At 37.6% G+C, this 15,399-nt stretch overlaps 1 protein-coding gene across 1 annotated transcript; it reads left to right on the top strand.

Annotated features, from left to right (window-relative positions):
- Nucleotides 1–850: 850 nt before the first annotated feature.
- On the top strand, nucleotides 851–14,587 carry EXOSC3_3 (Exosome component 3). Its single transcript, XM_051212049.1, has 5 exons — nucleotides 851–884; nucleotides 3,955–4,268; nucleotides 5,556–5,779; nucleotides 9,806–9,973; nucleotides 11,565–14,587. The coding sequence occupies exons 2-5, from the start codon at nucleotides 4,085–4,087 to the stop codon at nucleotides 11,922–11,924; spliced, it is 936 nt and encodes a 311-aa protein (XP_051072188.1). The 5' UTR covers nucleotides 851–884; nucleotides 3,955–4,084; the 3' UTR covers nucleotides 11,925–14,587.
- The last annotated feature ends 812 nt before the right edge of the window (nucleotides 14,588–15,399 follow it).

The raw sequence follows: 15,399 nt of genomic DNA, 5'->3' as shown, positions 1-15,399 counted from the left end.
AATACCTAAAAAAATACCTCAATATGTAGAAGCGAAAATTCAAAACAATTACATTTTATGTTTCAGGTTTGATAACACCTTTACACGTAACGCCTTTATAGACTTAGTATGCTAACTCAGTCAAATTAGAGTCAGAAATAAAAGGGGTTAGAAGATATATATGGAAGGCTACCAATAAGTCAAGTGTTAGGTCCAAGCTGGCTAATAGCTGAAAGGGATGCGTGGCGTGGCGCACACACTCGTGGTCTGGTGAGGATGCATGACCGAGAACTTTCAGTTAAATGCGGTCGGCAAAACTAAGGAGGTCAGCATCAATGCCGATAACTTACGGAACTATTCATTTCGGAAGTTAATTTACCACTAGTAGTATAACGAGGTTAAGACGATATGATATTAACATATCATACTACTCACATCTTCACACACTCTGACAGTTAAATGACTTATTTTAGTACCAATTTACACTTAAGAAGGTATCCATTTAGGATAAAATACTAATGAACTAGCACCAAAATACGTACAAATGTTTTCATGATCTGGATAAATCAACTGCGGAACTGCTTACCAGAGGTGATATTAACGGCATTTTATGCAAGATTTTTCAAATTAAGGTTTGATATTAACTTTAATTTAGTAGGCGCTCAGGAACAGGTTACTCTTCTACCATATTTTTGTAATAACTACTTCAATTTAGCCCATCTTCAGGAAGAAGATAACAAAGTTCATACCTCTTCGGTATCGAGAACGGTCTCTTACCATCCGGACACAGACCGCAAGAAACAAGTGGTTGGCTAATTCTCTGAAATAAAATTTTACGTTTCAGTGTTCCAAACTTGCGCGCGTTCGTGTTATTGGTTCTTGGCGTGTTTATGAACTATGACGGGGTGGGTATTCCTATTTCATGAATGGGTTGTTTCACTGTCTCATGTAGTTTATAACTCAGCAATTTGTACTAAAGGAGTTATGGCACATTTTTGATAAAAATTCTATAAGTGTATATTGAGTTACTGGAAACTAATTCATAATCCTATTTTAAATGCCCGAGCTCCCAATTTTGTGGAAAATTTGGGGAAGCCGCTATAGTGAACATTGGGGTAATTTCGGGGAAATGGCACCAAAACCCCGACATTTCCCCAAAATTTTCGCAAACTTGGGAGATTGGATGATTTAGGCAGTAGTGATTTTGTTGTTTGACAAGATGGAATTCGAAATAATGTTTAGTATACCTTGAGTCGATACATTTTCATTTGTTCTATTGATGTACTGACCAGATGGTAGAGAGACTCCTAAATGTTAACATTCAAGTGTCGTATTTGTGTACATAAGTACATTCTCACTTGATCATTCCTGTGAATTAATTTTTCTAATTATCAGACGAATAATTTGCGGTCGCCAAAATACCTATCATCTACTTCAGTTCCACGTGATATCCGGTAAATTTGGTGTCAGATTATGTCGTTACGACGTGTCTCTTAACTATCTAATTGTTTTTATATATTTATTCGGGCACATGAATATTGGTACAAAGGGGCATCAAACACAAACCCCACACAACAACAACGAGAATGTGAAGAGATAAGGAGTGTAGAGTGCGTATAAGGAAAAGGAGAACAATAACGAACAATAACTAGTGTGAGTGAAATAATGATTGTGGGGGAGACATTTCGGTTAGCAAAAGTACAACCAGAGAGAATTTTGGTTAAAGAAGTAACGTTCATTCTTTTATGAAGAAAGTAAAAGAAAGATATAACAGGATCTCCACTGGCTTCTGTTCTGAGCCATGTCTGATAACGTCTCAAGTCAGTGTTGCAACATCTCTAGGACCCCAAGCAGGGAGTCGTGAAGGACCAATAGAAACCAGTCCTGTACAGCTTTCTATCATACCGTGTCATACACTGACCACCTCTCCGCTATTTCCAACCAGTCCCAGAGTCGGCAACTAATGCACGACGTGAAATTCTTTGGGATGACATTCGTAGAACATGTCCAAGCCACCGAAGTCGATGTTTCAAGATGGTAACATCAATTGAGTTATCGTCTCTGTGCCCGAACACACGATGCCGAACCTCTGCATTACTAACATGGTGTTGCAACTGGATGTCAGCAATCCTTCGGAGACAGCGATGATCGAACACAGAGAGTCGTCTAACGTCCTCAACTCAGAGAGGCCAGGTTTCACAAGTATTGAGCAGAACTGCTCTCACCAACGCGTTGTAGATCCGACCTTTTACAGACAGACTGACATCACGAGGGCGCCAAAGATGGCCCAGATTGACATAAGCCACTCTGGCTCTCACTATACCTGAATTGGTCTCATCACTCACGTCATTACTAGCACTAACACAGCTGTCCAGATACACGAACTTCTCGAATACTAGTATTCACTCACTACCCAGGGTGAGTGCAGGGTCAGGATCCTGCATGTCTTGTAAAAGTACTCTGCACTTCGAAGGTGCAAAACATATACCATACCTACGGACACTAATTGTCGACTGATTAAGTGCGGTTTGGGCACCCGGGCAGCCCTCACACATATCAAATGAGATCTTTGTGGCGCATATATATTTGGTGCCTCCGTGTACCAAGATCTATGTGTTAAAATAAATAAATAAGTGCGGATTGCATGGCTTGGATATCGTTTCAGTTCGACAATATCATTCCCATACTCAAGGTCGAAGTCTTTCTCCAGTCAACATCTACAACACCTACATCCATCAGACCTGTTTGCAGAAAGTTATCGATAGCAAAGTTGAAGAGGAGTGGTGAGATTGGAGAACCCTGTCTAACCCCACTGCTTGAGTAGAACAATGGGGGGGGAGGTAATTGTTTGCCCTTATCTGCCCTAGGTGTTTGTATACAGGGCTTTTAAGATGTTAATAAACTCAGGTACACTCTTAGTTAGACAATCTCAGAGAACAGTCCTGTCCAACGAATCAAAGTTGGCCCTAATGTCTAAAGTAATAGTTTGGTTTTATTGCTTAGTCTCTTGTCTGACACCGCTTATAATCAACATAGAGCGTCATAGCAAGCAGTTCCGTGGTTATTTTGAAGTCATACAAGTTGAGGCTATCTCTAAAAATGTACGCTTCCGAATCGGTTATCTTAAGGTTAACATTCCCACTTTTGAGTTCTAGAAATAAAATGCGTGAGGCGTTAGAAGCAAAAAACAATAATTGAGCTAACAGGCCAAATCGTTTTGCTGTGCAGTGTTTGTTTTCTAAAGTAGGTATCCTCAGACAACTTGTAAACTGTGGTATGATTGGGGTTCGTAGGATGCTGGATGTGATGTTGTATCAATGGAATCTTATCTAAAGTAGCTAGATGCTTAATATATATGGATCATAATGTCAATTATTTTACGTTAGGCTCCTTGATGTGACTATTTTAATGTTTCGGTGTAAGTCCTAACTAGACAATAAAATTACTTACTCAATTATTGTTTGCTTATTCGTAATGTTTTCGACTCATGCATCAGTTAGAACACATACTGACGGTTTGGACATTTGTAAAGTACTATTATGTCACATTTTCTCATATTATGAGCTACAATACGTACCTTTTGATTTCAAACTTATGCTACCTATCTATTCGCAACAGTATATGTTTGTTAACATTAGAAATATGATGTTTTATGTGATTCATAAACCTCATTATAACAAGGAACTACAAGAACTAACAAGCCTTCGCTGCCTCTCGAAGTGAGACTGACTACGTTTCAGTAGCTCTTCTATTAGAATTCAAGGTTAATTTGGAGACCGAGAAATAGATTACGGGAAACGAGGCTAAATGTTAGATTAGGAATGCCTCTCTCAGTAAACTTGAGTATACCACACTGAAAAGTTCTAGGTCTTTTTAGACCACATTGTAGGTCAATAACCACCAGGTATTTTAGTTATAAATTTTAGAGAGTTCGTCTCTAGATATTATCTAATACTCACTTATCGTTTTGTTTAGTTTTTCAGTTAACAATCTTGAACCATCACGAATGTTCTCCCTTTTGATGATACATTATTTTATTAATAATGGTAGAATTTATTGATGCAGTGTAAGGAAGGATCTTGGGCCGTACTACCTAAATTTCCAAATGAAATCTGTAGATGTTTCGGTTAAATCCACTGCTGAACCATTGCTTCCACCGAATTTGGCTGGATTTGTGTGTGGTGGCATTTCTGGAACAGTTTCTCGAACAGTTACAGCACCTATGGATCGTTTAAAAGTCCTCAGGCAAATGGAAATTCCAGAAATCGTAGGTAAAAACATGGTTTCAAGTGAGTGTTAATGGTTTTAAATATATTTTACGCTTAGTGAGTTTTGTCATTTCAAAGTCTTTAAAATCCTTTTATTATTCTGTATTAATAATGGTCTGTGTCATACCAGTTTTTACATGTTCCTACATACAGTGTATTAGTTGAATAAACCATTGCTTTTGGTTGTCATCTATGGGGTATACGGTCGTTATGTTTTCTGAAGATATTTGACAATCACCTGTCTAGCTAAAGCTTCATCTATTAGACTGATATCTAGCGTCATTAGTCATTGATCTAATTGACTTCGATAGAGTCAGTAAAGAATTTTTAAGAATATTAATCTCGACTTCTACATATCCCCCCTTGACCCGCTTGTCTTTGACCGATCTATCCTTTTTATATGCCGTTAAGTTATCTAGTTCTCCCAACTTGCACACTGTCATGCCGAAATACTTCACCACTTATAAAGTCCATTTAGGGGTACTCTAACCCCTAAATATGTTGTAAGATTTTTCTACACAATTTGAAGCTTGATACTTTTCTCACTAATCCTCAGATGCTATATGGTCACCATTTGCATTCCATTTGTAAACTAGTCTTTCTTTTCATCACCTTATTTCCAAAAACATGAATATGTCTACTTTATGACTAATAAACTTGATAAATCTTATAATCTTTATCAAGTTTTTGATAAGAGTGGAAAAACAAAGTTTTCCTAATTCACTGTTTATGGTAAACATCAGGAACATCTATCCAAGTAGTATCAATTCCACTCAGTTTTTAAGTTCAGTGTATATCTTTCGCACTTGTATTTTAACTCTTCATGTTAAGTATGGACAAAATTATTATCCCTATTGTTGTATTTCTGCCCATACACCTAAAATGAAACCTGATCACGTTGTTTTTCCTCTACTCTGCCCTGGATTTAATAAGTCAGTTGTATATTCCCATAGTTTAATTTTTATTTCGAGCTATAGTCCGTCTTTAAGTCGTTTGATGAACTTGGCGGACTAGCCATTCCTTACAGTTTTTATCAGCTCATAAATCCTAAGTTTATCAAGTGGTCACTGACGAAATAAGGTGGAGACTTTGGTTTCCTGTCCAATTTAGTTTTACTTTGAAGATTCCAAAGTCTATATATGTGCAGCTTAATAGATTTGTGAAATATTCGCATATGTTAAAGGCAATTGAATTAAACCTTGTGTTTAAAAAAAGGACATCTGTCAGTAACAGTTATTTTCTACTGTGTACAGCAGAAATCTGTATATTTATTATCAAGGTACTTTTATCTTCTATGATATTTCTTAGGCTTGCGTATAATGATCAAAGAAGGTGGCATTCTGTCATTATGGCGAGGTAATGGGGTGAATATTTTAAAAAACTGTCCTGAAAGTGCTATTCGCTTTGGTCTTCACGGGTGGCTTAAGTCAGTAATTTTTCCTAATGTGAAAGGACCACTACCTCCAGAAGATCGTTTGTTGGTAGCTAGTTTGTCTGGTGCCACATCGTTAACAATAACTTATCCAGTTGAGGTAAGTTTAATCAAAAGTAAATAGCATAATCTTTATTTCGATTGATATTTCATCAATTTACACAATATTACAAGGTTAAATTTATTGGTAATTTGTTTGTTAGGATGAATATGTTTAACCCAATAATCAATCATTGGCTTATTTAATGGACTGTGAATCACATTTATTGTGAACATTATATTCATTAGCTTCATTTTCAGGTCGACATATGACTGAGATCTTATCATTTTACAATTTAGGCAACAAACGATAAATTTATAAAATATTCTAGATCTATCGTAGATGAAACATAATGACGTTAATCATAAACTCAATGCAAAAGTAGTTATGAGATAGGGTAACATACTCAGTGCTTGCAACAAGGTGAAAAATAGAGTACATTTTAAACCTCTCGTTGATTTTTGTTTATGTCAGCTAGAGTTTTCCGCCACTGATTAGACAGTTACTTTTAACAGAATGGAGCAGTCAGTCATAGTCAACATAGTATCTGGTGTAAATGGACGTCAGCTTAAGTTCCCATCCTACGTCATCACAGTAAGATGAAAGCAAGAAGATAAATACCAAAAGCCAAAATAATAGTGGTATCACTGGTAGTAATAAACACCAAATATATGTCATCAGTAAATTCTATTTAAAGAGTCGTCTATGGTAAAATTCCACAATTACAGGAGATACTGTCCTAATAATTGTAATAATAAGAGGAATCTAAGTGGTATTATTACTTATCGCCATTACTTACTTACTTACTTACGCCTATTACTCCCAATGGAGCATAGGCCGCCGATCAGCATTCTCCAACCCACTCTGTCTTGAGCCTTCTTTTCTAGTTCCACCCAATTTTTGTTCATTTTTCTCATGTCTATCTCCATTTCTCGGCGTAATGTGTTCTTTGATCTTCCTCTTTTCCTTTGGCCTTCAGGATTCCATGTGAGGGCTTGTCTTGTGACGCAGTTGGGTGCTTTCCTCAATGTGTGTCCTATCCACTTCCAACGCTTCTTCCTGATTTCTTCCTCCACTGGGATCTGGTTTGTTCTCTCCCACAGTAGGTTGTTGCTAATAGTGTCCGGCCAATGGATCTGAAGTATTTCGCGTAGACAATTGTTAATAAACACCTGTATTTTCTGGATGATGGCTTTTGTAGTTCTCCAGGTTTCTGCCCCATACAGTAGAACTGTCTTGACATTTGTATTGAAAATCCTGACCTTGGTGTTGGTTGACAGTTGCTTTGAGTTCCAGATGTTCCTCAATTGTAAATATGCTGCTCTTGCATTGCCGATCCGCGCCTTCACATCTGCATCAGATCCACCCTGTTCATCAATGATGCTGCCCAAATATGTAAAGGTTTTTACATCTTCCAAATCTTCTCCGTCAATTGTGATTGGATTGGTGCATTCTATGTTGTATCGGAGAATCCTGCTTTTCCCTTTGTGTATATCGAGACCTATTGCTGCTGAGGCTGCTGCCACACTGTTTGTCTTCTCCTGCATCTGTTGTTGCGTTTGGGATAGAAGGGCCAGATCGCCTGCGAAGTCTAGATCATCCAACTGCATCTTAGATGTCCATTGTATCCCGCGCTTTCCTTCAGACGTTGACGTCTTCATGATCCAGTCGATCACCAGGAGAAAGAGAAAGGGTGAGAGTAAGCAACCTTGCCTAACACCGGTCTTCACTTTGAACGACTTTGTCAACTGTCCTCCATGCACGATTTTGTAGTGTAATCCATCATATGAGTTCTGTATGATATTGACTATCTTCTGAGGCACGCCGTAGTGTCGAAGAAGTTTCCATAGTGTTGTTCTGTCCACGCTATCAAATGCCTTTTCGTAGTCAATGAAGTTGATGTAGAGTGATGAATTCCATTCAATTGATTGTTCCACAATGATCCGTAGAGTTGCGATTTGGTCTGTACACGATCTATCCTTACGGAATCCTGCCTGTTGGTAACGAAGTTGAGCGTCTACGCAGTCCTTCATCCTGTTTAACAATACCCTGTTGAAGACTTTTCCCGGTATTGAGAGAAGAGTGATGCCCCTGTAGTTATCACACTTGCTGAGATCGCCTTTCTTCGGTATTTTGATCAGAAGTCCTTCTTTCCAGTCTGTTGGTACTTGTTCCTCATCCCAAATCTTATTGAAGAGAATGTGGAGTATCCTTGCAGTTGCCGCTACGTCTGCTTTTAGTGCCTCTGCTGGGATGTTGTCCGGTCCTGCTGCTTTGCCACTCTTTATTTGTCTGATGGCCATGCTGATTTCTTCAATTGTTGGTGGGCCAACATTGATTGGGAGGTCTGTGGGTGCTGCTTCGATATTGGGTGGGTTCAGTGGGGCTGGTCGATTCAAGAGTTCTTTGAAGTGTTCTACCCACCTGTTTTATTGCTCTTCAATGTTGGTGATTACCTTGCCTTCCTTGCTTTTCACTGGTCGTTCTGGTTTGCGGCGATTTCCAGAGAGTTTCTTTGTCGTGTCATACAATTGTCTCATGTTTCCTTCTCTTGCAGCCTTTTCCGCCGTCGTTGCTAAATCTTCCACATATTTACGTTTGTCGGCTCTGATGCTCCTCTTCACTTGTTTGTTTACTTCTGTGTATTCAGCTTGTGCCTTGGCTTTTTCTGCTCTTGTTCGGCTGGTATTGATCGCTGCCTTCTTGTTCCTCCTTTCTTGAATCTTATCCAATGTATCAACAGTGATCCATTCCTTGTGGTGGTGCTTCTTGTGACCCAGGACCTCATGACATGTTGAAGTGATTGCCTCTTTGATCCCCTTCCAGTTGCTCTCCACAGTAGTTCCTTCTCCATTGAGTAGATCATGAAAGGCCTGGAACTTGTTGCTGAGGTCTATCTTGAATTTGTTGAGTTTGTTAGTATCCTGGAGAAAGGCCGTATTGAACTTTTGTGATACTGTCTGCCCCGTTGTCCAGTGCTTCTTGAGTTTCAATTTCATCTTGGCGACCAGTAAGTGATGATCTGATGCTATATCAGCTCCTCTCTTGGTTCTCACGTCCTCTATAGTCCTCCTGAACGTTTTGTTGATGCAAATATGGTCGATTTGTTTTGTGTAGAGTGATCCGGTGAAGTCCATGTGGTTTTGTGTATGCGTTTATGTGGGAATATAGTGCCGCCTATGACCAGCTTATTGAAGGCACATAGATTTGCAAATCTCTCACCATTTTCGTTTCTTTCTCTCAGTCCGTGTCGTCCCATGATGTCTTCATATCCAGTGTTGTCCGTTCCAACCTTGGCGTTGAAATCTCCCATCAGAATGGTCAGGTCCTTTGTTGAGCACTTCTCGACTATTGACTGCAGCTTATTGTAGAATTGATCTTTAGCGTCTTCATTGTAGTCGTTGGTAGGCGCATAGCATTGGATGATGTTCATTGAAATACCCTCTTTCTTTGTTTTGAAGGAGACTTTGATGATCCTTGGTCCATGAGATTCCCATCCTATAAGCGCATTTTGCGCTTGTTTGGACAGCATCAATGCAACTCCTTGTGTATGTGGTGCATTTTCTTCTTCATGGCCGGAGTATAACAGGAGCTCTCCTGAAGTTAGTCGTTGTTGTCCAACTTGTGTCCAATGTGTTTGACTGGTCCCAAGTACCTCTAGGTTGTATCTTCTCATTTCTGCAGCAATCTGGAAGGCTCTTCCGGTGTCCCACATTGTACGAACATTCCATGTACCTAAATAAATGGTCGCTCTGGTTGTCAGAAGGGGCATCGGCCTCGTAACTTCCGAAGGGATTCGGCTTTCATCATGAGGCGTCATAATTCTTCTAAATGAAGATCTTCTGACTCCCAGGGCAGAGTTTAAAAGGTTTGAGTAATTTTTTCTGGTTAGCGTTTTTTTAGCGAGTTAGTTTTCTACGGGATGGGGACGCTAACCCCATGCCCAACCCTCCTCCTTTATCCGGGCTTGGGACCGGCAGTAGCCCCCGGAGGGACTTCAGGCGGAGTTACTTATCGCCATAGTAAAGGCAAATATTATTTTTGATACTTTGAAGTCGCTTATCCGAAATATACGTCTGATTTTAGATTTTAAAAACTCGAATGGCTCTGCGTAGGTCACATGAAGCCAATTCCATATTTTCTGTAATCCGAAAACTACATAATGAGGGTGGTTTCCGAGGATTTTATCGAGGCTACAAAATCAGTATGATGAGTTACGTGCCATATTCTGGAATGGAGTTATGCCTTTATGAGGTCAGTTGTTATGTCTTGATTTTCAGTTAGTGAGTTCTATTTTTGATCTACTCTACATTTTCCGTGTTATGGTAAATCACTTTTTGCCTTATGCATTTTGGGGTCCTAGTAAATATCTTTCGTAGGAATTCCTCTGGTTCGAAGGTCCTGTCGAAATCTTATCACCCCTGTAATGTTGGGCTCCTATGAAATGTTAATCTATGCGATGCTGTAAATCAGCACATAAAAATTTTAAACCACATTTTACATCTAATTAGTTATTAGCTGACAGAGCGACAAAAGCAGAAAATAGATCAGAAGTGGAGTGTATTTCTTGTTCTACTCTGGTTTTCAGTGTTCCAAATAACCATTGTTATTGTTATTTTTAGAAGTTGTCTTCTAAGTCACTTAAAGAATTAACCTGGTTTTCAATATTTCCAAAAATGGTAGATTTATCTGCCTGGCACAGATGTATTGCAACTAATTTTCCTCCGGAACCCAGAAAACGGACAGTAACCGTAAACAATCAGCCAATACTTCAAAAGCTGAATTAACGAGTCGATCTAATCCATATCACCATTGAAAACCTGGAGGTACTGGAAGGCTGTATGAGACCCCTCAGCAGTGCTCATCCACGATCCCGAACGTGGGACTCGGACGCTTAACTTCTAGATCACTGAGCCGGCATCCAACGGTGTTAATGGCTGACTCCAATTGATTTTGCACAACCCTCGACTCGTGAAGCGAACTTTAAAAATACTACAATCTCTCCATACTGATAATCAACTAATAGTTTACAACATTCACGATCGAACAATGTAGTTCAGTAGTATTGGAATGTTTTGAAGTGGAAAGTAATCTGTTGGATCAACTAAATATACAGTAAAAATAGTCGAATTTGAATTATAGCTATTCTTCATTGAATATTAAACCCTAGCAATTTATTCCTCAATTAATAGAACGCTACATTTAACAGTTTACATGTACGTGCCAAAGCACATACATTGGAAGAAAGAACCAAGAGAAGAGTACATGTTCGCATTTCCGAGCATGTTCCAAATGACCTCTGACCTGTTCTTGCACACACATATATTTTTATTGATAACCTTTGTAATTCCAATTCCTTTGATTTACTTATGTCAATTGTTTCACACTATATCTTACCTCAATGCAAATTTTATCGCATTTGTTTGTAAGCTGATGAGAAACCACGAAATATAGTGAATTCACGTTATTCTGCATCCATGTTCGTTCTGGCTTTATTTAAATAGTACGCTACTTATGCGGTTTTTTATTCTACACGGAGTGTGTTTATTTCCGCGTAGTTTCGAACTACAAATACCTAGCTGCTCAAGTTCTTTCTGTTTTGACTGGTTGATTAGATAATATAGTCTGATTATAGAATAATTATATTTTCTCTGGAAAAAGGAAATTAACACTGGTAAGCCAGAACTGGAAATTTACTTCATATCAGATCCAAAGCCTTATCTACTAGTTTTCTTCAAGCACCATACCATAAAGTTTCTGAAACAGCATGTTTAGAGTATACTTCTTTTCCATCGTATTAGAGTTATGTCTAACTCAAATTTTTCCACATGTGCTTTATTTTCAGATGCTTAAACAGCGTTATGTAGAGTATCATTATTTCCTCCAGCCTAACACAGATCGTACAATGAAGGTTCATATGCCAGCTATGGTAACTGTTCCATTGATTTTAATATCTTGTTGTATTCCAATGATGATTACTTATCCAGCCAATTTACTTCGTACTCGATATCAAGCATCACCATCTCCGTCTGCTGCTCCTATTATCAAATCTTTGTGTTCCATTGTACAGAAGAATGGGTTTAAAGGACTTTATCGTGGGTTAAGTGCTAGTTTGTCAAAAACTGTTCCATCTGTTTGTGTTACTTATCTTGTTTTCGAATTTACCTCTGAATTGTTTGGTGTTCCTGGACTTGGTTGTAAGTAACAAATTCGTAAAATTTGGTGCTCAATTTCTAGAGAAATCAATTAGATGAATTTATCGTACATCCATAAATTTGTATCTTGAGTTTTTCTTACACAAGGAAATTTTTCAGTTGCATTTGATTTCTTTTCCTTCGATCAACTAAAATTTAGGACTGATTCATCTTGTTTTCGGTCATGATGTTGACATATTGAAATGTCTTTCAGTAAGTCTTAATCTATTTTAGTCAATGAATACCGATAAACGATTATTGTGCTTTAGCTGTAGTTTTTTGGAGTATAGTTAAGCCGATGTATATCAGGAGTAGTGTGATTCTTTCTCCCCTTTCTTCATTTTTTCTACACCCTTTACTCCCAAATCTGTTTTTAGTTGTATATTAATGAATTCGCGGTAGTTACCAATCATTCTTATTCTCGTGTGTCGCTATTCACCGCAGATGTTTCTTTCATTTTTCTGATAGCCTGTCGGTTTTTCTTCTCCTTTGTCACTTAAAGTGAACCAGTTGCCTCTGGTTACATAATTTTCCCTTCTTTTTCAGGTTTTTGTGTTTGTGTTGTCTATCCATTTAGTGGATATAAAATGATCAGTATTTTTATCAAACATTGTATCAGTAAAAAAATTGTATTTAGTTTTCTTTTCAAGATTTTTACAACAATATTCATGTTAGTAATCATAAAAATACTTCTATGTATATTGTTTGAAGCAAATGTGTAAATAAAATAACTACTTAGATATCTAAAATTCAGCGCTAATTTTCCATGATCTTCATATTAATCGGGCAATACATTCAACTTTGGATGCAATATTGTCAATAAATTGATATGTCACTTCCAACTTCTCTAGCTCTTTAGGTCATAACTTTTTCTTATAACTTCTTGAAATGCATCTCAAAACTAGTTAACATGCACTTGTTATCAAGTAACTTTAGTTTGTACTATCAATTACTTCCAACAATACAAAACTACCTTACTTGATGAGATAATTTCAGTCCATAATGGTTGTTAATAACAAGAATAATAAGTGACAAACAGTGTTTCTCCCCTTCTAAATTCAAATTGTTGCTTCAGGATTGGCCCGCATCAACACCTGAACTAAGGATAGGAAATGAAGTAGTCGAACGCGTCGACACCACTTATTTTGGAAGTTTGATCAGCTCTAATGGGTTGGTGTCTGACGAAATCTCTTCACGGATTCAAAAAGCTCGTTTGGCTTTTACCAACTTACGTCACCTATGGCGAAGACAAGATATCCGCCTATCAATTAAGGAACGAGTATATTGCGCAGCAGTCCGTTCTGTTTTACTTTACGGTTGTGAAATGCGGCCATTAAGGGTAGAAGATACTCGCAAGTGACTGGTATCTGGTCACAGATGTTGCTCACATTTGCTGGGATCACCGGGTACGGTAAGTAATAGTGAGGTTAGACGAAGGGTACCAGGGACTGCTGGTAAATCGTTCGATTAGGTTGTGGATCCTCATCGACTAAGATGGTTGGGTCATGTATTACGTACGCCTGAACACCGATTACCACGACGTGCAATGCTAACTAGTGTTGGAGACGGGTGGAAGAAAGTTAGGGGCGGCCAAACTAAAACGTGGCATCAGCTCTTGAAGTCACTAACCTCTGATCTGAGCCATGTTGGTAAATGCAGACTATTTGGTTGGGGTCCGCGCGACTATTGTAACCAGTCGTTGGAAACTCTAGGTGACATAGCTCAGAATTTATCACAATGGTGTCGGTGTATACACTCTTTGTCTTCCCTTAAACCATGAGATTAAAATTACTTTATTTCTACGAACTAATTCTTTCTTCCTGCATTATATCCTTATACAAAATCTTTCTTTTATACATTACTACCATTGAAGTAACTACTTTATGAATTTGGTGTTCATCTTGTTGTGCTAATGAGGTATGGCAACCTGGACTGATGCATATATGTGCCTCGTCCTATGTTGTAGATGAATGACTGACTGATACACTGCAACTATCCAATTCCTTTAGTTAGCGAAAAAGATCTTTGTGTATAAGAAAAGTAAAAGCTGGAAAAGTGAAATTTCGGTAATGATTCCTAGAAAATACATTCTGAGCGAGAGTAAAGATTAGTTGGAAGAATGTCTCAGAGTATTTCTGTGAGATTCTATTCACTAGATGAGATAATATACTCACAATTTAAAAGTACAAACATTATTATAATAATAAATATTTTTGTGATATGTAAATGAGTAGAAAATTGTATTTCTGACGTTTCTTGACTTAATGTAAATCATGGAACGTCAGAAATACAATTTTCTACTCATTGAGATACCACAATATATTTACTATTTTACTTCCAACCCAGTGCTCAATTTATTTGAAGCTGTCAAGTCCTACCTTGCCATTAATATCTATTAGTTATTACGACAATCAGTTAAGTTTATTTAAAACAGTATCTATAAACAACTGCCTTCAAAAAATAATTGGTCTGTATTACTAATTGTTAGTATTTTCATTAGAATAACTCATTGCCTTTGATAAACATAGTATTAGCTAGTAGATTCAAGTTTCAACCGGTATGTGTTGGGAATGTTAAATCCATAAGTATAGCATTGCAAAGAAAATACATATTGAAGTAAAGTGGTTCCCATTCGCTAATTAATCCTATATGAATCTCCTTCCTTGATTTCCAGTGCAGTGACGATCATGTAGTTTGCTAAACTTTTGTAGTTAGTACTAATTGAATTGATCGATATATCATGGAAAATGCTTTGTATTGGTTACATTTACGAAGTAATTAACAAACTGTGTTATATATTTATATATTCATTAATGTTTTCGTTAATTCTGTGAATAATATCCAAGTATTACTGCTTTGTTCTTTCTGAATTAAATTAGCTATTTGACATCATGACTATTACCAAAACGTTTAAAGTATTCAAAGTTTCTAGTATTATTTAAACGGTCATATGCTATATAGACCTCTGGTAATTTTTCCTAACACTGACATTTAATGTCCCAGTAATGCTTGGCTATCTACATTTCTTTATTTCTTTGTAACACAATAAAGTCGATACTTTTGAATAACTATGTTGCTTTATTGTCACTGCTTTTCTATCTGTTGCACTGATGTCGGGAGCTGCAGTTCATTTTCTCGAACAAGTGGGTTTGGATTAATGGATTCGTTGTCATTTTACATTTCTCTTACTATCGCCACTCGTATCCACTTACAAATCAGTTATATGCGCTAAAAGTTGTTTTATGTCCTATTAAACCTTACCGAGTTGATCATCGTCAATAGTATGAGTAATTCTCTAAGTTTATTGAATAATATTGGTCTTTAATACAATACTCATTAATTGTCATTTAACATGATTAGGTCATCTATTTAGGTAGCTGATTTAAACCCTACTTCACGTACATCAGTTTTAGAAGTCGTTTGAAATTGTATCGGCTTCTACGTTATTATATACCCGATTAATCCTAACTCCTGGAAGGGCCCCTT

Source organism: Schistosoma haematobium, chromosome ZW, assembly GCF_000699445.3.
Source record: "Schistosoma haematobium chromosome ZW, whole genome shotgun sequence".
In the NCBI taxonomy this organism is placed as follows: Eukaryota; Metazoa; Platyhelminthes; class Trematoda; order Strigeidida; family Schistosomatidae; genus Schistosoma; species Schistosoma haematobium.
This window is presented reverse-complemented; position numbering and strand designations above follow the sequence as displayed.